General features: G+C 42.6%; 1 protein-coding gene across 4 annotated transcripts in view; it reads left to right on the forward strand.

The window, feature by feature from the left end:
* The window catches only part of XPO4 (exportin 4), a 90782-nt gene that overhangs the window by 20485 nt on the left and 43906 nt on the right, over positions 1–26391 (forward strand). For 2 of the 4 annotated variants that reach the window (XM_060394484.1, XM_060394485.1), the window contains exons 2-6: positions 1224–1377; positions 1467–1627; positions 5685–5823; positions 15495–15611; positions 16307–16459. In XM_060394484.1, coding sequence (XP_060250467.1) covers positions 1533–1627; positions 5685–5823; positions 15495–15611; positions 16307–16459 — 504 coding nt within the window. In that variant the 5' untranslated portion in view covers positions 1224–1377; positions 1467–1532. The remainder of the gene's footprint in view (positions 1–1223; positions 1378–1466; positions 1628–5684; positions 5824–15494; positions 15612–16306; positions 16460–26391) is intronic. The other 2 variants (XM_060394482.1, XM_060394483.1) reach the window with 2 other exon arrangements.

Below are 26391 nucleotides of genomic sequence, written 5' to 3' on the forward strand. Positions count from 1 at the left end.
TTTTTAAGATAGGTTTACATTTTTGGACACTATTGCTTTATTCATTATATTTTAAGTTTTCTAAAATTTTGTGAGTTCTGATTACCATTTCAATTAGAATTCATGTTAAAATGGCATGGACTAATCAAAAAAAAAAAGGTCCAGATTGATTCCTCTTACTAGTTTTGATATTTTCAACCCCCCACCCCCACTATAGCCTAGTATGATAGGAATTGACGTAGACATACCTTTCTTTGAACACTTCTATAGAAAATTGTGTCAAGATCACTTGTAATATTTGTAAATGGTCTGCACTTGAAAAGCAGAGAAAATGATGTGCCTGCCCCTGTCTTCATGCTCTTCTGAGAAGTCATTGTAGGTGCTGTTCTGTGCCTACAAGTGTCCCTTGGGCCTCAGGCGCTCCTGTGCAGTGATCTTGGCAGAAACCCGGAGTCGGATCAGACTCTGTATGGGTTGCACATGATGGTTATTTTGAAGAGCTTCAGAAAATTTCTACTTTTTCTTGACTTCATTTTGACTGTTTCTCCCTTTTGATGCTCCTGCTTTGGAAACCGATAATAGTGGTGTTGATGAGTAAAAGAAAAAAATAGAAAATTAATGTAAAGCGTTTCTTCAGTATGTTAATTTTCTATTTTCTTTTTTTTTAAACTCTCCTGATTCAGTTTTAGTTCACTGGGTAAAAAAAGAACAGGTAACCATCTCCTTCCTTGTCTAAAAGTTCTGTTTAAAATGAATAAATAAGCGCAGAATGCGCAGGGGAAGATGAGCTGCTGTTTAAAGATGGTGTCTGGTTTCCCCTCAGAAGCGGGTTCAGTGCAGATGCTATAACTTGCTCATTAAAGCTGGATCTTTCTGAGTGTAGCTTTGGGATTTTACTCAGTTTGATCACTACTGCAATCAGAAAATTCACAAGAACTTCTCACCTTGTGTAAATGTGACTTTTTTATTTTTTAAACATTTTGAGGAAAAGAACCTGAACGTGATTGTGCTCATTTCTGAACTTGGTATTGGAGATGGGCCATCCTGCTCAAAGCTTAATTACATAACAAGCTTGAAATATCTTGACAGCATGGCTCATCTCAGATAGTAATGTTCAGAGGCTCATTTGTCAGATTCTCTGCAGATACAAAGTTCTGTTTTGCACAGGGTGAGAATCTCTTAGAACGTTTTCTGATTGCTTTCTATTTTTATTTTATTTTTGTTAAAGCTGTGTTATTTTTTAGTTCTTCATGCTTTGGAAGTAACAGTTGAAGAGAGGTGAGGAAAGTTTGTGACAGTTGTGATCGGTGACTAGCTGCCACCTGCCTGAGGTGTCTTCTGAGAGGAACTAACCTCTTTGTGGTGCTAGAGCAAGGTCACTGGATAAAAAAGGAACAGGTAACCATCTCATTCCTTGTCTGAAAGTTCTCTTTAAAATTAATAAACTCAGAATGCGCAGGGGAAGGTGGGATGCTATTTAAAGATAGTGTCTGGTTTCTTCCCCAGAAACGAGTAAAGTGGACTATGTCCTCTTCCAAGCTGCCACAGCCATCATGGAGGCCGTGGTCCGAGAGTGGATTCTCCTGGAGAAGGGCAGTATCGAGTCCCTGCGCACCTTCCTCCTGACCTACGTCCTGCAGAGGCCTCAGTGAGTACCTGCTCTCAGCCCATCCTCGGGCTGGGTTTTCCTTTGCTTTTCAGTCACTGATGTTTATGGTTAAGCTCTGTGTGGGCTCATATCTTAAAAATTCACGTACATATGATTGTAGGTTGTTTTGAAACTTAATGAAGGAAGATTTTTTTTACTATAAGCTTGTGACACTGGGTTTCATTTGTTTGAATAGATTGTGCTTGGATGTTAGGGCTTTTTGTTGTTCAGTTCCAGAATTTTGTTTATAAATAAAAGTTGATCTTTGATTCGGTTGAAAATCCTTTATACTTACTTGTGCTTCTTTTGGTTCTTCGTGTATATTATAAGACATAGGTGAGTAGCCATGAGGGTTGGGGGAAGTCAGGCACCATTAACATGTACATTAACATGTACATAGAGACAGCCGTGTTGGGAAGGTCGTAGAGCAGAAAGCACTGCATTCTTGTTAAGTTTCCTGTGGAGAGGGGTCAGGTCTGAGGGATGGGGTGAGAGTAAGTTTTCTTTTTACAGTATACACATTGTATTGCTTAAAAATTTTACAAGATTGTGTGAATTCATTGCCTGTATGATTTAGAAACAAATGAGGAAAACTACTGGCCATACAGGTTTTGGGAGAAACTCATTTACTGTATATCTTTTTTTTTTTTTTAAGTCCCCTCAATCCCAAGTCTCCTAAGGAGAGGCATCGTTCATTGTGTGCAGTTTGTGCAGTTGAACACTTTTTGCACAGATATTTATTTTCACACTCAATGTAGAAATGTTACATAATGAGAACTGCTGGTGATTAAGGATGCTGGTCGTGGTGACGGAGATGCACACAGCCTAAAAGATATGTCAGAGTGTTCCATGTGGCTTTGTTCCTGCCCGGTTCACTAGCAGTCTCTGAGTTCACAGTGCTTGGCACTCAGTAAAGTGCTAGTAAGTGCTTCATGTAGAAGAACGCACAAGAGAAAAATCCCAGTGTGACTCAGCCTGTTAGCATCACAGATTGGAAGGATAACATGTTCCAGGGATGAGCAAAGGTGTTTGTCTCCGATTGAGGGTGTGGCTTGTTTCAGTTTTAACAGCATAAGGAAAATTTGCTCCTGTTTCAGACCATTCTCTTCTCCTTCATGCTGTTTTTCTTCCTTTATTTAAATTCGTTGTTTAGTGAACACTTTTGGATGTTTCTGTCAACTTGCCCTGAAGCCTCCCCTTGTATCACAGTCCACCCCACCCCCACCACCACCATATACACACACAGATGGCCCCCCTGCCCCAACCTGGAGCTGTTCATTTATCACACGTCTCTGCTTCCCCACCCGTACGTGCCCACTCACCCAGCCTTTCAGCTTGGCAGATTTCAGTTGTGTGTGCATGTCATCTCTTGTGTTATCCAACATCATCTCACCATAATAATTCCAGTGAGTTCAGGAGCTATTTTAGAGTTGATTGTCGGTTTCCACATGGAAATAGTTCACTTATATATTGTCTCCCACACTTACTTTTTGGGAAAAAAAGTGTTCAGACAAGTGGAAAGAGGAGTGCTGTGACCATGCCACGTGCCTTCTCCCTAGCAGAGGCTCAGACAGCGATTCAGTGACTCCCACCCCTAAACCCCACATCTCAGTGCTCTTGATGTAACTCTGTATTTACATTATTATAATTCTGACCTTCCCAGTTGTCTCAATAGTGCTGCTTATATCCCTTTTATCTTTGTTAGGTTACTTTTGGATTCAGGATTTAACCACAGATTATGTGTTGTATTTAGTTGTTGTGTCTCGTTTAATCTAAAACAGTTCTGCCTTTTTTGGACTTTCATGTCACAGATGTTTTAATCTTGTAGAATGTCCTGTGAGTGGATCAGAGTCAAGTTAAAGCTTTTGATGTGCCGCATGGGTCGAGAGCTACAGGTTAGGGACTGTAGACTAATACATACTTACCGTTGTGTATCTCCCACTGCAGGCACCAGCGTTTTCCTTTCTCTTCTATTGTTGCCTCCAATCTATGAGTGAAATGCAGGGTACACTTTTTAGAGGCATATAGCATAGTGATTGAGAACAGGACTACGAGTCCCCCTTGTGCCTCTTACTAACTCCGTGGCTTTGGGCAAATTAACGTCTTTGTGTGTTAGTTGTCTGATTATTAAATAGTGAATAGTTGTACTTTACTCAAAAGATTGTGAGGATTAGATGTATTATTTTTGTGAAGTTAGTTTATATAAAGACAGATCATAAGCACTTAATAAATGTTAGGTATTATTGTTCTCTAGTGATTTGGGCTTCCCTGGTGGCTCAGATGGTGAAGAACCTGCCTGTAGTGCAGGAGACACGGGTTCGATCCCTGGGTTGAGAAGATCGCCTGGAGAAGGGAAAGGCTACCCACTCCAGTATTTTTGCCTGGAATTTTTCCATGGGCAGATGAGCCTGGTGGCATACAGTCCGTAGGGTCATAGAGTCCCAGCAGTAATCTTTAAAACTAGCTCTGTGTACCTTTCTAGTGGCAGTGATTGTTTCAAACTGTTGTGTCCCCCAGAAGTACAGACATTCCCCTTGGTCACCTCACATTCTTGCACACAGTAGGGCCTTTGCTTTTATTTGCTTAATGAATCCTTCAGGTCTGTTTTGAAGGAATGTTTTTCTCTTCATTCTTGATAGAGCAAGATATCTTTGTTCATTTGGATGAATGTCTGGTAAATGCCTATTGTGTGACAGGCAGTGTGCTTTTTCCATGGGACCACAGCACCATGCTGGAGAAGGCAATGGCAACCCACTCCAGTACTCTTACCTGGAAAATCCCATGGATGGAGGAGCCTGCTAGGCTGCAGTCCCTGGGGTCGCAAAGTCGGACATGACTGAGCAACTTCACTTTCACTTTTCCCTTTCATGCATTGGAGAAGGAAATGGCAACCCACTCCATTGTTCTTGCCTGGAGAATTCCAGGGACGGGGGAGCCTGGTGGGCTGCCGTCTATGGGGTCACACAGAATCGGACACGACTGAAGCGACTTAGCAGCAGTAGCAGTAGCACAGCACCATGCTCGGCATGGCAACCAACCAGGGAGACACAGCTAACCTCTGCAGAAACAGACACTTCGTGTTGTGTGTGGTGTGGGGAGCCCTCCTCTGGATGACCAGCCAGGTGCAGAGAGAGGTGGGCCGGCCCTGAGGGAGGTTCAGTGTAGCTGCAGTTGTGAGAGTGAGTGGAGGGGCTGAGCTGGAGGGAGGCCCAGGAACCGCCTTAAAAGTGGGGGCTCTACCTTTTATGTCCACATGGGGACACCTTTCAGAGTAGAGCAAGTGCTGTTTGTTCTTGTGCTGGATGGCAAGGGGTCGGGGAGGCTGGGGCGGGTCTTCCTGCCACGAGCCCCATTGGGGAGTTTGGGTTTTGTCCCAGGGGCACGTAGTTATTGAATCTGTGTGAAGTTCTAGAGGCTGGGTTATGAAATTCAGAGTTAGGTTTTCCAAGCCTTCCTTTTAAGAAATGGTTGTGAAAAGGCAGTTAAGTCTGTATGCCCCTGTGGCCCAACAGGCTTTGTAGGAGGCTTCATCTGAGACAGGTGTTTCTGCCACCACACTGAAGAACAGAGCTTAGATACAAAGACTTTTTTCGTGTTCCTATCTGTACAAACAGGTTTTGAAGAGTGTGTATGTTTTCATAGTGTTGTGTCTTGGCTAGCTAGCAGGTTAGCTTTCCATGTTAGCGGTGATGGAGATGGAGACGAGGCCACAGCATGTCTGTCTGGCAAGGTTGCCCGGAGTTGCCATGGCGCTTAGTGTGCATGGGCTGCGAAGCTGAGAGTGGGCAGTCCTTGTCGTGACAGCCCTGTTACTCTTACCCCCATTTCATGAGGAGACTGAGGCTCTGAGTGTGAAGGGGCTTGCCCAGGGTCACACCATCGCTGTTGAAGTGTGGATTCGAGTCCCGGACTCTGCAGTAGACCAGTGTGTGACCAGGAGCACGCCACCTTAGCTGTGAGCCATGCTGCTAGCAGCTGCAGTCACAGTGAGGTATCTGGGAGTATTCTTATATTGGATTTGTGTAAAAGCTTTCACAATGATTTTTGTGTTTTACAGCCTCCAAAAGTATGTTCGGGAACAGATTCTATTAGCAGTAGCAGTAATTGTAAAACGAGGATCATTAGATAAATCAATTGACTGCAAAAGCATTTTTCATGAAGTCAGCCAGTTGATAAGTAGTGGCAACCCCACTGTGGTAAGTGTGCTTAAATATTTGTAAATTTTAAAGTTTTATTTTATATTACACTAATGCTGTTACAGCAACAATAATGGGTATCTACATTAAAAAAAGGCACAGTCTGATAAATCAAGTAATTTGTTTGTTCATGTTTTCTTCTAGTCCTTCTTTTATATGTGTACATATTGTGGGTAGAGTGTACTTTGCTTTTTCATTTGATTTTGTTTTTCTGTGTTACCAGGATTCATAATCATAAGTTCATAAACCTTGTATAGTTTTCATAATCCTATTTAATGGTGTCCAATATTACAAGCTAATATACCATAATATTCTTAACCATTACCCTTCTGTTGAACATTTCCCCCCATTTTTAATAAACCTTTCACAAGGATTTGGAAATGTGTGGAGTAAATATGAAAATGATATCTGACATGAAAGTTCTTAAGTGTTGCAATAATAATAGGTGAAGGCATGCTGTGACTACCAGGTGTGACTGTACACCTGAGTTTTCTGGGAAGCCTGGCTGGTTTTTACCTTTCCATTTCCTGTTGCCTATGAGAACCAGTCAGTTTAGAGAGTGGTGGGCTGTGGTTCTTGGCTGGAGTTGCTGACTTTATCCGCTGGGGGAGATTTAGTTTGTGTCCAGTTAGGGTTGGCAGTACCTGGCTCAGCTGGTTCTCAGGTGTTAAACCTTTCAGTATTTTGGGTCATCTTTTCTCTTTCCCAGTTCCTTTTCCTTAATCATTTGAAAAGTGTCTTTGAGGCTCTGCCCCTTACGTCTCTATGTGGATGGTGTCTAGTCGTCCCCCAGTGAGCAGGGTGGTGTTACGTGACTTGTGGTGTGAGGTCATTTTAGGAGGACCGTGGGCCCTGTCCCTTCCCTTCCACAGTGTTTGGGTGTCTTCTGCCACTTCCAAGAGACGCACACGTGTGTGCATGCTCACCTCTCACTCCTTCTGGGACTGACCCAGTGAGGTCTCCACTGAAGGAATTTCCTATATCTGCCCTAGGTATTTCTTGTTTTTCCTTTGGAGTTTTTCTTATCAGCTTTATCGAGGAGTAAAGTCCATGCATTACTTCACGCATTGAGTTGTGACAGTTCTGTGTGCCAGTGAACAACCACACAGTAAAGATACAGAGCGTTTGTGGTTGACTGTAGATGGCGTGCTATGTTGCGTTGTGGCTGGTTTCTTCCAGGAGCCGTGCTATTGGTAGAAGTCGCTATGTTGATGCAGATGTTCTGTCTTCACTCTCCAGCCTGTGGCACATACAGCTTCTGAGTATTTGAAATATGGCTTGTGTGACTGAGGAGCTGAATTTTTAAATTAAATTTTATTTGAATTCAAGATAGCCACATATTGCAAAAGACAACTGAATTGGACCCTGTAGTCTAGAGACTTTTTAGTCTAAAGATCCTATTCTATATTCCTTCCATTTAATCGTAGTATTCTAGTTTAATTGTTCATATAAAGCTAACAACTTCAAAGATGTGCATGTTTGAATCATTATACTTTATGAGTTACTTTGACTTTATGTAGTGAAGAGCTCTGTTGAAAATAGTCTGCAGATAAGATTCCATTAACAGTTTCCAAGGTAAAGATACCTGGGAATACGCTCTCAAAATCCTCTGTAGGTAGATGGAGTCTCCCACTTCTGGTGAAGAGCTTTGCTCTTGAGACACTGGCACCTCAGGGCCTGCATTTGTTGTGTATCTAGCGTCCCACAGTTGCATGGATTTTGTTAGCCTTTCCTGCCTCTTTTCCAGCGAGGGCCTCACTGATGGTCATGGGGAAGTCATGTGGCAGCTTGTCTGGCCGGAACTCTTAGGGAAAAGGTTGGAGCTGAGGCTGCCCCTTGGAAATACCATCCCAGCCCCGACTCTGAACAGGCTCCTCTTTGTAACTTTGATTTTACTTAGCGACTCTCTGTCTCAGGTGACTTGTGTGCAGGACAAGATTCCAGCTCACTGTGACGACCAGGAGGTGAACTTGAGGAACTTAGCAGTGGCTCTGGGATTGTTGTTGATTGTCGTTGGTGATCCTGTCAGCTGAAGTGTCAGTGTCGAGGTGGGATTTCTACTCTGTTCTCGTTCACCACGGTAGCCTCCGGATGCTGAAAGTGAAGGCCCGGAGCCCTTGCTGTCAGGAGTGCACACACGCCAGGAATTGGGAATTGTGCCCTCCTCTCTCTCCCCCTGGGTAACCAACCCTGACCCACCCCAGAAAGTAGGCCCACTGCAAATGGCGATTGGTTTCTTAGAGCCACTGAAATAACCGATGTTCTGAGAATGCTTGAAACAGATGTAGCTGTTTAGTTAGAGAATATTTTGCGCTGTTGATAGTACATTCCCTTTGAGAGGAATGTGTAAATTTAATATTCTCAGGAACTACTCCAAAACAGGAGGAGTTTTCTAAAGTTAAATTTCTCCTAACAGGACTTTTATAGTAGCAGGAAGTCAGTAGTGGGATGTAGAACTTGATTTCAAGATTGCTAGATGAATTTGGTTTGGTGATGACACTGAAAATGTTGAACTTGGAAAGCATTCCTGCATTTATATGGCAAGTTTAAGACGTGTGCCTGGAGCTATGCCTGTTCTTCAGCAGGTTTAAAGATGAGGCTGCAGACCAGGAAACGTTTTAGTCTGTCTTCCTGTCTTCTCAGCTGCTAAGGATTTGTGCCAGTGCTTCAAGAGTTTGCATAAGATTTTCCTAGTCTTGGAGACACGAATAGCAGTGGAGAAGAGGTTTAAAACTTTGATAAGAAAGCAAAATGATAAAATGGGAAAACTGATGATGGTGGCTAGAAACTTTTGGTATAAAGATGATTTTAGAGATACTTGAAGCAGTAACTGGTTTTCTCTGAATGAAAGAAAGGGTTGACCTCATGAATTCCTAGGTTAGCTGACTAACTTTACCCTTTTAAGAACGATGCTTCCTGTCATCCCTAATTGACTAGAAATTAGTCACTTTGGCTAATTGACTATTAGCTAACTCAGTTCTGGCTCTCCCCCTTGCTTTCTGAGTGTAGCTTCTGGTCCAGCATCGTGCTAGTGAAGTTGCGAGTGTGAACGCGTTTGGGGCAGGATCATATGCTACAGCATGGATTTCGACTCTGGATTCATACTTCGGTTCACGTCCTAGCTCCGCCATTTGTCAGTGGTGGTAAACTACCTCCCTTACTTGAGAAATGGTTTAACTTCTCTGGGTGGTGATTGACCAGTGTGGGAAAGGCAGCATTAAGAGCACTTGGCAAATGCTGTGTCCCTCATGGCCTCACACCCCTTTCTTTACAGGATCTTAGGACATGCTGTCGTCTTTTTCTATCCAGTGGCATTTTAAGTGTTGAAAACCGGAAGAAAGTATTTATGCTATTATCCGTGAATGAAAGCTAATTGTGTATTTTAAGAGCATATGCCCAGCATGTTTCCTTTAAACATTTTGGGAAGTGCCCTGTGGTCTTTGTTCTCTGCATTTTGTGAGTTACACAGCTTCCTGTTCAGACCGTGCAGTTGTCTGTGTGTTGTGCTGTCTTTGTAAGCGGTACGTGTGCGGGTCTCTGTCCTGTGTGTCCCCTCCTGGTGTCCACAGGCCTCCCGCTGGGCTGCTTTGTCCTGAGGGCAGGGGGTCACCCCTTGGAGGAGTTCTTAGGAGGCCTAGCTTCCCAAGGAAAGTGGCTAAATGTTGTATTTTAATTAACATTCAAGCTAAGTTTTTAACCTATTTCATGTTTATTTCCTTTGAAAGCAGTCGGCCTGTGTAAGTCACTCTGAAAGCTGTTGAATGTGTGGTTTAAGCCTCCTTTCTTCCTCTTTGCCATGCTAGAGAGAAGAGGGTGAGAAATTCCTGGCTGCCGGTGGACGTGATAGCAGCTTAATCTCTCTTATCACAAGTCTCATTGATGTTTGCTTAGAGGAGCAGCTGGAGGTCTGCTTTATGTATGGCAACCTTTCATAAAGTTTATTCTTGGTAATAAAGCTCCGGGGGCAAGAGCCAGGCTATTATAAGAGACAGTTCTCTCTGAACAAGAGTATTGTATTTTGTCAGCTGGTTAGTGTGTGAGTATCTTGTTCTGGTGACAGTAAGCTGAAGAGTGAGGCACGTGGTCCCTGAAGGGTGTTCTTTCCACTTCTGTGAAATTAGTGTCTTTTACTGGAAATGAGGATTCTACTTTAAGACTTCTAATGTGAAGGCTGCAGTTACTTCAGTTGTTAGCTGGTGAATTGACTTGTGAGTTTTAGTACTTCAGTGAAAGAAAACATTTTAGACTCTTTCATTACTTCCAAACCTCACTGAATGTCTTCTGCTTGTTTTACATATTAAGTTTTGTCTTTGAAATTCATCAGTAGCTTAAAAAAAATTAGGAACACACTCATTTTCTTCCTTCCCTTGTGTTAATGTTGTGTCAGGCACAGGTTGGGTTACTAACCTAGGTGAGCAAGCACTCTATAGCACTAGCGATGCTTTAGTTTTGGTTTTCTTTTTTAAACTGGTAACTTACCCTGTGATTTTAATTTGGTGGATTGTAGTCAGCGGTCAGGAAGTAGGACTGAAGAAGCCAACACAAGCTATTTTTATGATGATGAGGATGCTGTTGCCGTTTGACTTTATCCTGTCATACATGCTGCATTTATGTAGCATTTTCCCACATCATCCAGTCTGAACCTTAGGGCAGTCACATGACCTCTGTGGTGACCAGGTGTAGCCCTTTTGTGGCTGAGAGTTGAGGCTGGACAGATGAAGTGCTTGGGTTCCGTCACTAGATGTGCTGAGTCTCAGCCCATCAGGGCCCAGCTTTTCTGACCTTTTAATATGAAACAGTAGGGTTTAAGGCCCTTGTCCTGGCCCACAGGGAGAGTCCCACGGAGGGTTTTCATTTAGAATTGATTTGGGGTATACTTGTAATGAATATTATTATTTGGCTTCTTAGTTATTGGAAATGAAAGCTGTCGCTTGGGGCTGCTTGTTAGTGCTGGTCACACTGCCAGCAGCAGCGAGTGACAGGCACAGACGGCGCCTGGGCACAGCCGTGGGCACACGTCTGTCCAGCAGGGCTGGGCTCTGCCCCCAGTGTCGTGGGCTGGGAACTCGCCTTGCGTTTTAGTGGATTCCTGGTGCTCGCTTTGTCACCACACCATGTATAAGTAATTGCCTTAGAAATGGTTGTTTTGGAAAATTTTACATGAAGTAAGTTTCACTAAAAGCGTTTGCTTGCTGCATTTGGAAGATCAACAGATACTTAGTCTTTATGATTTTGGATAAATGAAGCATTGCCGTGTTCACCTCTTTGTACTGACTGTCCTTTATACCGGCTTCATCCCAATTGCCAACTTCAGTGTGAGCCTCACAGTATGCTGCTTGCCAGTCAGCCAGTCAGTCACCTCTGATCTGGTTTCAGTGAGTTTCCTGCTGTAGTGATCACAGATTTTGTTTCTGGCCCCCAAAGTATTAGAGTCACTGTCTCTAATACAGCGATAAGACCTAGCCCTGACTGTCTTTAGAACAGAAATAAGACCTAGCCCTGGCTGTCTCTAGTATAGCAATAACACCTATCCCCGGCTGTCTCTAGAACAGAAATAAGACCTAGCCCTGGAAGGCATTGAGCTGTGGGGGTTGAGGGGTTATGCCCTCGGGGGACCCCTGGAGCCGGCAGAGGGGAGGACTTTGGAGCCCCCCCTTTCTCCACTTCTTCCTGAGAAGGAGCTTCCCCTTCTCTGAGGCTCTTCTGGCCGCCTCCTGAGTGCCCTGCCCTGTTCACACAGTGCTTTGTGTTTGTAGGATCTGGTTGGTAGGCTGTCTGGAGACGGGTGACTCGTCTTAGACACCAGGAAGTGTCTGCGTCCTCTGTGAACAGGAGGAGCGCCCTGCTGGTCTGTGCAGAGCACCTCGCTCTTTCTGTGTACAGTCCATGCTTCACGTTGATCATTCTCCAGGGATTTCTGTTAACTGGCACCTCTGGGCCACAGTATTATCATTAATGATGCTGATCTCAAAGCCTTGCGGGGCTTCCACATTAAGGAGCGAATAAAACTGCTCAGTTATCTTTTAATGATACAGTATCTCACTTAACTTTAGTTCTTAAAGAGCTGGTGGTTTTATGTAGATTAAAGCCAGGGTATTTGATTTCTGGTAGCACCAGTATTTAAGTCCTTGAATGGAGAATTTGCTAGGGACCCACTTGTTTTTGAAAGTTTTTCCTTTTGTATCATAATTGGAAAGTGGAAAAGGTAGAATATAAAACAGTACACTGGGATAATGGTAATGTATTATAATAAAAAATGTATAACTGCACTTAAAAATTGGAAAGCAGTAAACACATTATGGAGAAGGAAATGGCAACCCACTCCAGTGTTCTTGCCTGGAGAATCCCAGGGACGGGGGAGCCTGGTGGGCTGCCGTCTGTGGGGTCGCACAGAGTTGGACACGACTGAAGTGACTTAGCAGCAAACACATTACAGTAGTAACTTCTCAATGGTTATTTTTGTAGGAAGAAAAATTAAAACAAAATATTCTTATGGTCAACAAACTAAGTCTACAGTAAGAATGTAATTTGTTCTTACTTACGTATTGAGTTGGCCAAAAAATTCATTCCCATTTTCCTGTAACAGTTTATGAACTTTTTGGCCAATCCAGCGTTAAGAATACACTTCCCTTTGTGGGTGAATTTGTACTTTATTGGTGTGAAAGTCTGCATTGTGCTGGGATGTTGCAAAAGCAGTCCCATCCCACTGGGGACTCCCTGTGTGTCTGCTGAGGCTTGTAGGTAAAGGAGCCTTACTTTTAAGCGTGCTTCCTTCGCCTCGGCTGGAGTGGCCTCAGGAAGGTCCTGTGCTGTCTGTGTTCCTGCTTTCTCCTTCACTTGCTCATCACAGACCTGTGCTTGCACTCCCAGGAAGTGCTTATTTCATGTAAAAATCTTTATTGTGATTACATGCTCAGTCAGCATGTACTCAAACAATAAAGTGAGTTATGTTACTAAAATTTATATATGGCTGTAGTTTATGCTGTTTTGAGGGGAATATAGTTTGGGGAAGAAGTGGAAACAGTGACAGATTTTATTTTCTTGGGCTCCAAAGTCACAGTGGATGAAGACTGCAGTTATGAAGTTAAAAGACCCTTGCTCCTTGGAAGAAAAGCAATGACAGACCTAGACAGCATATTAAAAAGCAGAGACATCATTTTGCCAACAAAGGTCCATGTAGTCAAAGCTATGATTTTTCCAGTAGACATGTAATGGATGTGACAGTAGGACCATAAAGAAGGCTGAGCACCAAAGAGTTGATACTTCTGAACTGTGGTGCTAGAGAAAACTCTTGAGAATCCCTTGGACATCAAGGAGATTAAACCAGTCAGTCCTAAAGGAAATCATCCCTAAATATTCACTGGAAGGACTGATGTTGAAGCTGAAGCTCCAGTACTTTGGCCACCTGATTTGAAGAGCCATCCTACTCAGTTGGAAAATACCCTGATGCTGGGAAAGATTGAGGGCAAAAGGAGAAGTGGACAGCAGAGGCTGAGATGGTTGGATGGCGTCACTGAATCAGTGGACATGGGTTTGAACAAACTCCAGGAAATAGTGAAGGATAGGGAAGCCTGGCACGCTGCAGTCCATGGAGTTGCAAAGAGTCGGACAAGACTTAGCTGAACAACAAAATAATCTGGCACTAAAAAACAGTTTGTGGCAAGTTGTAGATTACTTGTGCAAAACTATTATAGATAATTTGTAAGGATGATAAGTTTATATTTAACGAGTGCTTCTGGATTCTTTTCAGTTTGCATGCTTTTGAATAAGTTGTGCATCAGTCCCGTTTTCAATAGATTGATTATTTCACCTGAGATTCCAAAATTAGTTTCCGTTTTTCAGTAAGAAACATTTTCTTATACATTTAGGTATCTGTTCATAGTCTTCTTTCTGTGTACTGAAGTCTTATTTAGAAGGGGTAAGAGAAAAGTGAAAAGTATGGGGAAAAATTGTTTTCAGAATCATAGGATCTTGTAACCCATCATGTTAGATCCTTGTAAGTTAACTTTTCCTTTTGAATTTCATTAATTTGTATTTCATACTACTACCCACTTTCCCTATCAGAACCTAGCTGTGTTTAAAAACTACATTCATCGTTGATCCCAACGCCACTTAAATGTATCTGTGAGCTTTTGATTGCTGGCACTTCGATCATTAATCACTGTTTTAAAAGAAGCCAGTTTTTCAACTGCAGTTTCGTTAGCTAAACGTGAAGATGGTTGCACTTGGTGCATGTCTGTGCCCCTTTCAACTATGAGATGAAGGGAGTGTGGTCAGCTGTTGCTCTAAGAGAAGCTCTGAACGCTCGTTTCTCCCCCTGTGCCTGGGTCCCTGCAGAGGCAGTCCAACTTACGCATTCTTCTTGAAGATTGGATAAAGGGGGATATTTTAATGTTATAACATATGTGTATTTTGAAGTACAGTTATAAAGTGAATGTGTGTGTTTAAGCTATATATCTATAGTCAGAAGACTTGCTGTCAAAGGCAGTCAGGTCTGCACACCCCAGGATTCCTGAGGGTATTCACACGTAATCCATGTTGTTAGGGCTTTCTGGTGTGGAAAATTCTGACAAGCTGCTTGAATCTCTGGGTCACTGTGCTATCATAATTGTTAATTATACATCATACTTATCAGTTAAGACTTAGAGGCCAGTAGGAATTTATTTCTTTTTTACAAAATGTAAACTTTGAGGAAACTTTTATTAGACACATGCAAAAATATACCAATACTACAAAAGTGTACAGATACACTACCAATAGTATATTGGTCACCTCTGTAACCATCTTTCATCTTCAACAAATATCAATGCATGGTAATCTTTAGGAATTCAATTTTATGTGTATTTGCTAAGATGGCCGAGACAAGCATCTGTAAGGTCAAGGTACGGACATCAGAAGCATTTCTGAGCAGAGATGCTGCAGTTGGTGGGCGGGTAGGACTGTGCTCAGCTGTTGTATAAGCTGCATAAATAGTATCATCCTGACTTTAATCTTTGGGTTGTTCAGAGGTAGTGTGCATATTTCTGTGTGACCTCTGGAAACTTGCCAGAGTGAGTGGTATCGTCCCTGTCATGGTACCTTGACACTGTGAGTAAAAGCAGTGAGCTGATAGTTGGGCCTGTTGATACAGCCACTGAGAAGGAAAATCTTTGTTTTCAGTTGCAAAAACTCAGCAGTACTACCTGGCTAATATTTTGGAGACTGTAAAATCGGTTTCACTTTTCTGCTGTTTGGAAATACAGGTTATAGTCATCAGAAATTAGAGTCAGACAAACCTGGGTTCAGATCTCAGTTGGCCTTGATGAGTTGCCCTTTGACTCTCACTTCTTTCAAATGTCAAATGGGGATATGGATTGTGTGAATCAAAAGAATGCATTAAATATCAATCATCTTAAAATACCATTTATGCTGTGGTTGAGGAACAGTAGGAGGGCGTCCTGAGTGCCAGGCTTAGAGTCTCCCATAACTGGGGTGAGCTGATATACCTACAATACCAAGGCCACCGGGAGCGGCGAGCTCATCTTTACCCTGTTCTGTGTGGTTTTCTTGTGGCAGAAGATATGATGGGTACACCAGAGATAAAAGTGTTTCATTATGTTGAACGGATATTGTATTGAAACCAAGCATGGGAAAACAGTGATTCATGATCATTTGTTATTGAATACTTACAGCAAACTTTGGCCTGTTCAATTCTCACTGCACTGTTGAGTGAATTCTCAAGTTCAAGTAAAACGAGCAATATTGGACTGAGTATGGAGTTCCATGGCAACTGCAAAAGAGTTTTCCAGGTACTGTTATTTTTGTTCTTATGTTTTAATCATTAGATCATTCACTTTTTACTCAATTTGTTCCTAGTGGAGTGAGAACATTGCTTTTATCTAGTTGATTATAGCCTATACGTGAAAATCTGTGTTGTGATTTCATAGGATATAGTAAAGCAGTAGGTTCGGTGAACATAGTTGATGATTTAAGATTGTTTAATTTTAGTCTTAAAATGGAAATGCTACTATTAAGGTCCTCAGATTATCAATTTTATTCATATTGTGTTTAGATAGAACTAATTCAGTTGATATGACTCTGGTGGCCTTAAAAGTAGGCCTGGCAGTGTGCCAGAAAGGGCTGTGTATTTCAGTGTTATTGCAGATGGCGTGGGCTCTTTGTTTCATGTGTATTGTTTGGCTCCAAAGTGAGTTATGTGAAGACCCTGGTTTCAATTGGGGGGCTCACGCTGAAGCCACTGACCTTCACCTCAGGCCTGCTTCTCTGGAGAGTGGCCTGTAAGTGACGGTGGTGTCTTCAGATGGCATCACTTGAGAGCATTCTGTGATGTAACTTCCAGGCAGGCCTAAAAATGGAAGGTGTCCTTAAAGAAGTCATGCTTTCCATTGGAAATTTTAAGGTTTCTGCTTGCTTTTATGGTTCTGAAAGGGAATGTATTTTGTATAAGTGTTTGACCAGAGAACATGTGGTTAATTGACTACAGGAGGAAGACCTCCGCCAGATCTTCCTGCTGACGGTAGAGGTGCTGCAGGAGTTCAGCCGGCGGGAGCACCTCAGCGCCCAGATGTCGTCCGTGTTCCAGCGCTACCTCGCCTTGGCCAACCACGTCCTCAGCTGGAACTTCCTGCCTCCAAACCATATCCTTCCAGCCTCCACAGGCTGACGTGTGGCTGTGGTCCTGTGTGACTTTTGTAGCTGAGGGCACTGTGTCTCTGAAGGTCAAGTAAATGTGTTTTTGGAAGAAAAGAAGAGCCTTTTAGAAATGGAATTTTACTTTATATTACCACAGTGCAGTGGAATACTTAGGACATTTAAAGTTTCATTTATAACTTTGTAGAAGAGGGTTGAATACATGGAAACATGGTACATCAAGGCTGTTGCTAACCAAGGGATAGCTGCTTGCCTTAGTGGGGAGGGAGTTTTATCAAGAAACCCAGTCATTTTCTCTTGTAACCTGTGATTCCATTCAGATTGTGGCTGACTTTCCTTAAGGCTAGTTGGGAGTTCTCCATTTGATCTTTGTTGACTACAGTGTTGTTAAAGTGTAGATAATAAGGCAGTAATACATTTACTCATCAAAAAGTGTTCCCAATGTAAAAGCATGAAAATTTCAGTAGCTCAGCTGGTAAAGAATCCACCTGCAATGCAGGAGACCCCGGTTCGATTCCTGGGTTGGGACAATCCCTTGGAGGAGGGCACGGCAACCTGCTCGAGTATTCTTGCCTGGAGAATTCCATGGACAGATGAACCTGACAGGCTACAGTCCATGGGGTTGGAAAGAGTCAGACAGGACTAAGCACAGCACATTATTAGTGGTACAGAGTTTTAATGGACTATATTATAGATACAAAGTATCTGCTTCTTAATTATTTATTGAAGTAGAGATACTTGTGCTAGAACTGCTATTAGAACTGTTCTAAATGAACTGCTGCTGTTCCTTAGTTTAGAGTTTGATTTGCTTTTCTAGAACATTTGCTCACTTGATAGACTGAAAGCAGTAATATGCATCCTAGTTGAGTCACAGATCCAGGCTCGAGTTTCAGACGATCTCAGGCCTGTTACTTACTCCTTTGAATCTCACTGTGTCCACCTGTAGAATGGGGACATGGACTATGAGTGAATTGAACAAGAGGATGCATTTACAGCACTCTTGGGAGCTAGCACATGTTTGCTGAGCTCGTAGGAGTCTGCTTGATCAGCTGTCTGTCTGTGCTGTGCTCTGTTTTCCTTGATCTGATCTATTCCTTACAGTGCAGGAAGTTACACGGTGTTTCACTGAACCTCTTCTGTGTGTGTTAGTCCCTTCTTGGAGGATAGGGGTCTGTTTAAGAGAAAAGAGCGGACGATCAGCAGAAGGACGTAGAGAACCAGCCATTTCAGACATGAGGATGCATTGGGGACTCTGTACAGATAGGAACTCATTCATCCCCTGGGGTGTAAACTCGGGGTTTGGCGGGGGGGGGGGGGGGCGCTACTCCATTTATGTGACAGAACGTGAGCTGTCAGACGCTGGGAAGGGGAATGAGTCCCCAGACCTCTTGCCCAGAGGGGGTCACAGTGAGCGGGGCAGGGGTCACAGTGAGCGGGGAGAGCTCACAGGGAGGTTAATCCTTTCCACCCTAGTCTAAATTCCTCTTTATGCTAATAATCAGCTTTATATCTCCAGTATATTCCTTTTGACTGTTAGGGGGCACATATTACCTTAGGTTTGCTTTGAAAAACATTTCCCCTTTGTGTTTTGCAATCTTAAGTTTTGCTCCAGTTTTTGTTGGGGGTCGAGGGGAAAAGAAAGAAAGTTGCTCAGTCTTGTCCAACTCTTTGCGACTCCATGGACTGTAGCCTGCCAGGCTCCTCTATCCATGGGATTTTCCAGGCAAGAATACTGGGGTGGGTTGCCATTTCCTTCTTCAGGGGATCTTTCTAACGCAGGGATTGAACCCTGATCTACCCTAATTATAGGCAGACACTTTACCATCTGAGCCACCAGGGAGGATCTGGTGGAGGGGACAAAAAATATTTAAAAACTCTGGGACAGATTGAAAAAGTAACAGGCCATATGGAACTATCAATACATTAATGATATGTGGGAAAATCAAGGAAAGTTATGCTGTGTATATTGTAGCCAACTTTAAAGTCTCTGTTTTACGGAAAAATTCACTTGACTGAAGAACAACTGTTTTGTACAGGGAAATAGTGCTCTGGGAGTTTGGAAACAGAATTTGTCTAAAGATACACACATACAAAATGTTTTAATAAAGTGTAGTGAGGGTTTTGGAAGACCTGTCATCTAAAAATGATAAGCAGGACTGCAGTGTCGCTGAAGGCAAGTGCTCCTTGTGTCAAGAAAAGTGAGTCTCAATCTTGCAGGACGGGATCCTGTGTCACGATGCACAAGAGTGTGTCTCTCTGCCTGTGTGTGTTCCTGGACAGCTGTTTGCTGGCTCAAGAACTGCAGGCAAGCATTTCTTCCTTTGAGTGGATTAGCTCAAATGTAAGACAAAGACTATGGCAGTGGAGTGAAACTCAGTTCAGTCGCTCAGTCATGTCCGACTCTGCAACATCAGGCTTCCCTGTCCATTAGCAACTCCCAGAGCTTACTCAGACTCATGTCCATTGAGTCGCTGATGCCATCCAACCATCTCATCCTCTGTTGTCCCCTTCTCCTCCCACCTTCAGTCTTGCCCAGCATCAGGCTCTAGCTGCCGCACGTGATTGCACAGGGTCTTCTACCCTGTGCGCCCCTCACCCCCGCTGTGGGCACCTGGTGGCAGCTGGGACGACCCCCGCCCTGTGGGCTCCGTGTCAGGTGTTCTCCTCTTGGGGTCGTTGGCCGCTCTCGCTTGAGGCGAGGTCTTCGCATCAGGTGGCCAGAGTACTAGAGCTTCAGCTTCAGCATCAGTCTTTCCAATGAATATTCAGGACTGATTTCCTTTAGGATGGACTGGTTGGATCTCCTTGCAGTCCAAGGAACTATAAAGAGTATTCTCCAACACCGCAGTTCAAAAGCATCAGTTCTTTGGCGCTCAGCTTTCTTTATAGTCCAAGCCTCACTTCCATACATGACCACTGGAAAAACCATAGCTTTGACTAGATGGACCTTTGTTGACAAAGGAATGTCTCTGCTTTTTAATATGCTGTCTAGGTTTGTTATAGCTTTTCTTCCAAGGAGCAAGCATCTTTTAATTCCATGCCTGTAGTCACCATCTGCAGTGATTTTGGAGCTCTTAGAAAATAAAATCTGTCACTCTTTCCATTGTTTCCCCTTCTACTTGCCATGAAGTGATGGGACCAGATGCCATGACCTTAATTTTCTGCATGTTGAGTTTTAAGCCAACTTTTTCACTCTCCTCGTTCACTTTCTTCAAGAGGCTCTTTAGTTCTTCTTAGCTTTCTGCCATAAATGTGGTGTCATCTGCATATCTGAGGTTACTGATGCTTCTCTGGGCAGTCTTGATTCCAGCTTATGCTTCATCCAGCCCAGCATTTCTCATGATGTACTCTGCATATAAGTTAAATAAGCGGGGTGACAATATACAGCCTGAATGTACTCTTTTCCCTGATTTGGAACCAGTCTGTTGTTCCGTGTCCAGTTCTAACTGCTGTTTCTCAACCTGCATATAGATTTCTCAGGAGGCAGGTCATGTGGTCTGGTATTCCCATCGTTTTAAGAATTTTCCACAGTTTGTTGTGATCGACACAGTCAAAGGCTTCGGTGTACTCAGTAAAGCAGTAGTAGATATTTTTCTGAAACTCTCTTGCTTTTTTGATGATCCAGTGGATGTTGGCAGTTTGATCTGTGGTTCCTCTGCCTTTTCTAAATCCAGCTTGAACATCTTAGCTGTTAATATATTGTCAGTGCTGATTAAGAAAATTAGTTGCAAGGAACCCAGTTCTGACATAATTTCTAGTTTCGGCCATTGGAGATCTATTGTTTAGGAAACTGAGCAGGAGTTGAATGGTTAGTTTTATACCTTGTAAAAGATCTAATGATCACATTTAACTCAATTAGTATATTGAGTTGAACAGATCAAGGATGTTTAATTTTAGTGAAGTCCAGCATATCAGTTCTTTCTTATGTGGATCGTGCTTTGTTATTCAGCCAAACCCAAGATCATCTGGACTTTGTCCTATATTGTCTTTTAGGAGTTTTATAAGATTCTTTTTTTTTCTCTCAGCTGCGCTGCACGGCATATGAAATTGTAGTTCCCTGACCAGGGTTGAACCTGTGTCCTCTGTGTGGAAAGCATGGAGTCTTAACCTCTGGACTGCCAGGAAGTCCATTGCAGTTTTCCATTTTTACATTTAGGACTATGATCCAGCTTGGTTGACTTTTGTGAAAAGTATATGGTCTATGTCTTGATTCTGGTTATTTTGGTATATGAATGTCCAGTAATTTAAGCCTTTGTGGAAGACTTTTTTTGCTTCATTGTATTAGTCTTCTCCTTCAAAGATCATTTGACTCCGTGTCTGTAGGTCTATTTCTGGTTTCTCTGTTCTGTGCCATTGATCTATTTGTTCTTTCTCCAAAACCATATTGTCTTGATTATTGTAGATTTATAGTAAGTTGAGTTGTGTCAGTTCTTTGGTCTAAAGATCACAAAGATTCAATCCTTTATTTTGTTCTAAGAGTTTTATAGTTTCGGCCCTTGTGTGTAGGTCATGTGTGTATCATGCATGAGGTCTTAATATAAGGTATAATGGGATTTTACATGTAATATCCTGTTGTTCCTGCATAGTTTATTGTAAAGGTACTTTTTTTCCCCAGTTGAATTGCTTTTGTCTCCATGTGTAAAATCACCTGACTATAAATGTAATAGTGTATTTCAAGATTATTTTGTCTTCTCTGTCAATTTTTGTAACCATTTGGAGTTTAGGGTCATTTTATCAATTTCTTCAAAAAAGCCTGCTTGGATTTTGATAGGAATTATGTTAAATCTGTAGATCAGTTTGAGGAGAGTTGCCATGTTAAACAAGTGGCAAAATATTAAGTTTTCAAATCCATGTACATGGGATGTCTTTCCACTTTTTAGATCTCTTTTTTTCTTTCAACTCTTTTAATAGTTTTCAGAGTAGAAGTTTATACTTTTTTTGTTAAATTTTTTCTGAGTATTTAATTTTTAAATTCAATTACAAACAGCTGATTTTAAATTTATTTTTCTGTTTATTGCTGGTATATAGAAATACAGGTTTTTGTATATTGATCTTATGCCATCTAATGTTGTTGAACCTGCTTATTAGCTCAAATAGTATTTTTAGTGGATTGGTTTTGGATTTTTTGTGTACATGTCTTCTGCAAACTGTTTTTTTTTTTTTTTTTTTTTAAGGATTTACATGTAGGTTTCATATGCATAGAAGTGGTTTATGGAGGTGTCCTCACTCCAGGCCTGGGGGTGCAAGGCCTGTAGTTCCTGCAGTTTGGCAGATGTCACAGAGAGCCACTCTGGGCTCTGTCTTTCAATATCTGAGGTGAAATCCACCTGCTTTTGTTTTTGCAGATTATTATTGTCTAAAGGGAGCATCCTTGTCCTGGGTCCTCTGTCTTACCTCCACCCCCATTGAAAAGCATGTGCTGCCCCTGTGGGCCCCACCTCCTTCTGCCCTGGGCCTCTGCACGTGGAGTTCTCTGCCTCCTGACTGTCTCTCCGTCCCACGCCCCGGCCATGCCACGTTTGCTTTGCTGTGGCTTTTGACGTGCACATTGTGTGTGCTTTTCTCCCATTGGCCCACTTCTCAGGTATCACGTTCCTTTCGTTAGCACGTTGAGCAGTGCCTGTCTGCTGCCTGTCTGGGAGCACAGGGAAGCGCGGCTGTGTCCTGCTGCTGGGTGGTCAGCTCCGTGCAGTGTCCAGCGTGCAGTGACATGCCTGACATGTGCGTGCGTCCTGCTCACTGAGCGGGCAGCTCAGCAGTCGTCGCTCGGGCCTCGGGTGTCTGTCTGTGCTGCTGACACTGTTTAGCCGTCAGCTCACCTAGCGCCCATAAACGCTCAGGGGTTGGCAACGCTCATCAGAGATGACAATGTCGTTTTGTAATAAGAATGCTTGGCAGGTATGTGTGGTATGTTGGCATAAGTAGTCATTCTTTTTTTAGTTTGGTTACACTGCCTTTTATTGGTATTCTATTTTTGTGGATCCGATTTGGTTTTGGTAAAATTTTTCAGCTCAAGCTCTTGGGGAAGCTAACTGGATCATAAGATAGTAACGGGGTACAGAAGCTTCCCCTACTCTAGGATTTCCAGTAAAGCCGACATTGCTATTTGGAGGCAAGGCTTTGGAAGACTTTCAGGTGAGGTCAGTTCTCCTTTATTTCAAAGGACTTTGGTTCCTTGGACTAAGTGCTGTGTGAGACTGGGCTCCATGGTTCTGTGCTGTGCCAGAGATAGCAGTTTTTGTTGTTAGAAAAAGTAGCACTAACGGAGATTAAATATGTCAGGAGAAAAACTGGGCTTCCCCTTGCTTCTAAAATTTTTCATTTTACTAATGAGGTGGGACAAAGGGTGTGGGGCACTGGGAGAGTTAAGGTATTACTTCTGTAAGATAGATGTGCATGAGGTTGCTGCAAGGGCTCCCTGTGGTATGAAGTGCCTGCAAGGCTAGGCCGCTGAGACTCTAGGCTTTCCACATTTGTTGGAGGGTAACTTGTCGCTGTGGTGTGAGCTGTGAAGTTGTTGCTTTGCTGTTGGCCCCACTGCGTGGTGATTCCGTGCAGAAGGAGTCCAAGGGGTCCGCAGATGAACAGGACCTCATTTGCTTGTGTGTTTCCAAGGTGACCTTCCCTTTTAGTTAAGAGCCTGTACTTACGGGTCATGCTGTGTGGTTGAGACAGAAGATTTGACTGGTTTATCCACTGACAGTTGTGGCTGGTGTGGGCAGCCTGTGCTCCTGGCTCTTCCGTGTGTGAGGCTCTGGCCCGCGGTCCCAGGGCAGGCCAGGTGCTGGTGCCTCTGGTTGCTTGGACGGGCGAGCTTCACCCGAGGAGAGCTTTAGAGCTCTGTAAACTCTCCACGGGAGGAAGGCCAGGAGCCGGAGAGTTAATTCTACACCGTGCGTGCAGTTAGCCTCCAGCTGTGACCAATTTCCAGGGGACTGAGAGTGCAGAGCTTGGACGACACTGGGTTTCCACTTCAGCATTGCAGCCTTGCTCGAAGAGGGGCTTGTAGTGTGTCCAGGGACACGGGACTCCTTGTACTGTAGCTCCTGTTCGAGAAGTTGGTGAAAACACGGGAAGGTGAAGTGACATTGACATGATGACAGATTTTTTTTTTTTTTAATGTGAGATTATTAAAAGCTGAAAGCAGCTCCCTGTGGCTGTCATGTGGGTTGAATTTTATTTGATCAGAAATTAATGGTTTTGGTACAAAATATGAATTACTTGAGTTTAGTATTTATTTTTAAAAAATACGTAAAGCTGTAGCCCCAGAAAATTCTTGGTTTAAAATCTGATTTGAATTTTGGTGAACGATTGCTATTTAATGTTATTAATCACCAGATTGACTCGTATGTCTCCTAAAATCTGACAGGTATATAATAAAAGATCATTTAGTAAATGATCACTTCATTGTTAGACTTCTCTTTATTGATAATGTATTTAGATAAAAAGATAAAGCAATATCATGTTGATATTATGACACAGCTGTTAAAGTAGCGCCGTAAACTGAGACTTTTGCAGCTTTTAATAGGAACCTGTTGTTTTGCTAAAACTGTTAGAGACTCTTGCTTCGTGTAATAGTTTTTTGGGAAAGCTTACTTTTGTCTGTCAGGAAAAGAAAAGTGTAATTCCCATTTGTGTATCATAGACTAGGTTTGAAGAGAATCACAAGTTATTAAACAAGAACTTGAAAAAGGTAAAGATTTTGGAATCATGGAAAGAAGGGGTGTGATGGTCACAGAAGAGGAAAAACAAAGAAAGGTACAAAACCTGAAAAGGAGAAATACTACTTCATTTAAATTTTAAATCATTTAAAATTATTTTCTTAAGAGGAAAAGTGCTAGATTTCTGAACTTCAGTGATGGTCTTCTTTTGTTTTTAAACTATTCTACATTAAGAATTATCTGAGAGAAGTGTATTTCGGGGTCACTTATACATAGATACAGACATAAGTAACTGGTAATACCAAATCAAAAGTTGAATTACCTTAATTCTCTACATTATTTTGAGTCTGCAGTTACTTACAGTCCAGATCTGTGGGTGACTGGTTGTGTTCACCAGTCACATGCTGTGATACGCTTTTAACTGGCTTTTTAGTTGAACCGTGGTGTTAGCACACGTTGTTAATAGTAATATTTCAGGCAGCACAGGAGTCCCTATCCTCTCCTTTCATAGGCAGCAACTCCAGCCATTTCACAGGACAGTGTGCTAAGAACATGTGTTTCTTGTTAGAACAATGTGTTTAAAAATTTGTTTCATTTTGTTGTTTTTATGTTTTAAGTTCATATTAAAATGTGTCTGAGGATAATTATGTTATTTTAGTAGAGATGTTATTTATAACTGAGTCATACAATTGTGTCCTATTGTACAAACTGGAGCACATGTTCACTCTTACTGGTGTTAGGTGGTGGTGCTCAGCTGAGCAGTAGAGAGAAGGTGGGTTAGTATGCAGGGTCTAGAGTGACTCCTCGGGGAACAGTCAGCGTGCCTCTTGGCCAGACATGTTACCAGTGAGCTTTCTCAGCAGAAGGCAGGCGTCATGCCAGAGATAAAGAGCCTTTCCATGTTTGGAGTTAGCAAACAAAACTCACCTGGAACTTTAAAATACTTGTTGGGGAAACGTATTTTCTGATGGTGCCAGATATTAAAGTCTGAGGTCTTCTTGTGCTGTGGACAGCATGTAAGGAATGATGATTCTAAAACCAGCCTGGTTGTCAACATTTTCCCATAGAGACTGGGCACAGAAATCAGTGTGTTTAAAACCAGCCAAGATCAAGAGCAGCTAACACTGGAAGTAAAAGATTTGAGGATTATTTTGCACCTGATGTTTAGGTGAGCCATTGCATGTAATTCTATTTCATATCTGGAAAAAAGCCCTCTCTCAAACTTTTACCTATTTCCTCTTAATATGAGTAACTGCTGTCTGCAAGTATTTATGGAGGATATGCTCTTTGTAATTGAAAGACAGGAAAGAGACAAGTGCCTTGGTCTAGGTCTTGTTTCCTTTTGTAATACCTATTTTTGATGTTATCGCCTCTCACTTACCAAAGGACCTGGATGAAGCCCTTGCTGTTTTATAACTGGCAGGCTGAAGTGAGCTTTTCCATGTGTCCAGGGCCAGCAGAGTCCATAAACGCCCTCTTTGTGTCCGCCCCTAGCACCCCGGCTCTGTGCTGGGCCTTCCAGGGGCCTCCATTACTCCTCACCTGAGAGCCGCGTGCGTTCGCGCTGCCTGGACGGCTGCATGAATAAAACCCAGGGCAAGTGGCCTGACCATTCTGTCAAGGCTCAGTGTCTGTCGCACAACTCCCCTGCTGTGAAGTAGAATCTTGACATCTTAGTGAGCATATAGCATATTAAGTTCTGTTATTTTCCTCATTGAAAGTATGTAGTGATTATACACAGATATTTTGTGTATTAGATTTGGATATCCAACAGCTAACAGTTTATTACCATTTTAATGTCAGATTGTGACTCCTTAAAAAAATAAAACGAAATTGTTGTAATGTTTTTGTGCATCTTTGCTCAACATAGTACTCAGTGTAAGTATTTAATATTTTTCATTATTGAACATTTATATACCCCCAAATTGCCTTTAGTTAGTAAAATGGGACATTGCAAGTTAAGGAAATTAACTTGGAAAAGTGTAAGTGAAGTATTTTTAGTAAAGTACAAAAACTTCATTGCCTCATGCAGGTGCTTTATTTCATGTGTTCGAGCCTCCTTGTTTTATGCCCCAACCTTTTATTGTGGAAAATTCCAAAGATGCACAGAAATAGAACACGCAGCTTCAACAGCTGTAAGCTTTATTTCATGTGTGCTCTTCCAGCCCCAGATTATTGTGAGGCACGTCCTAGACATCAGATAAGTCCACCACAGACACGTCAGTGTGTTTCTGTAAAGGGCGATCAAGCCCCGTTT

Source organism: Ovis aries, chromosome 10 (assembly GCF_016772045.2).
Source record: "Ovis aries strain OAR_USU_Benz2616 breed Rambouillet chromosome 10, ARS-UI_Ramb_v3.0, whole genome shotgun sequence".
Classification (NCBI taxonomy): Eukaryota; Metazoa; Chordata; class Mammalia; order Artiodactyla; family Bovidae; genus Ovis; species Ovis aries.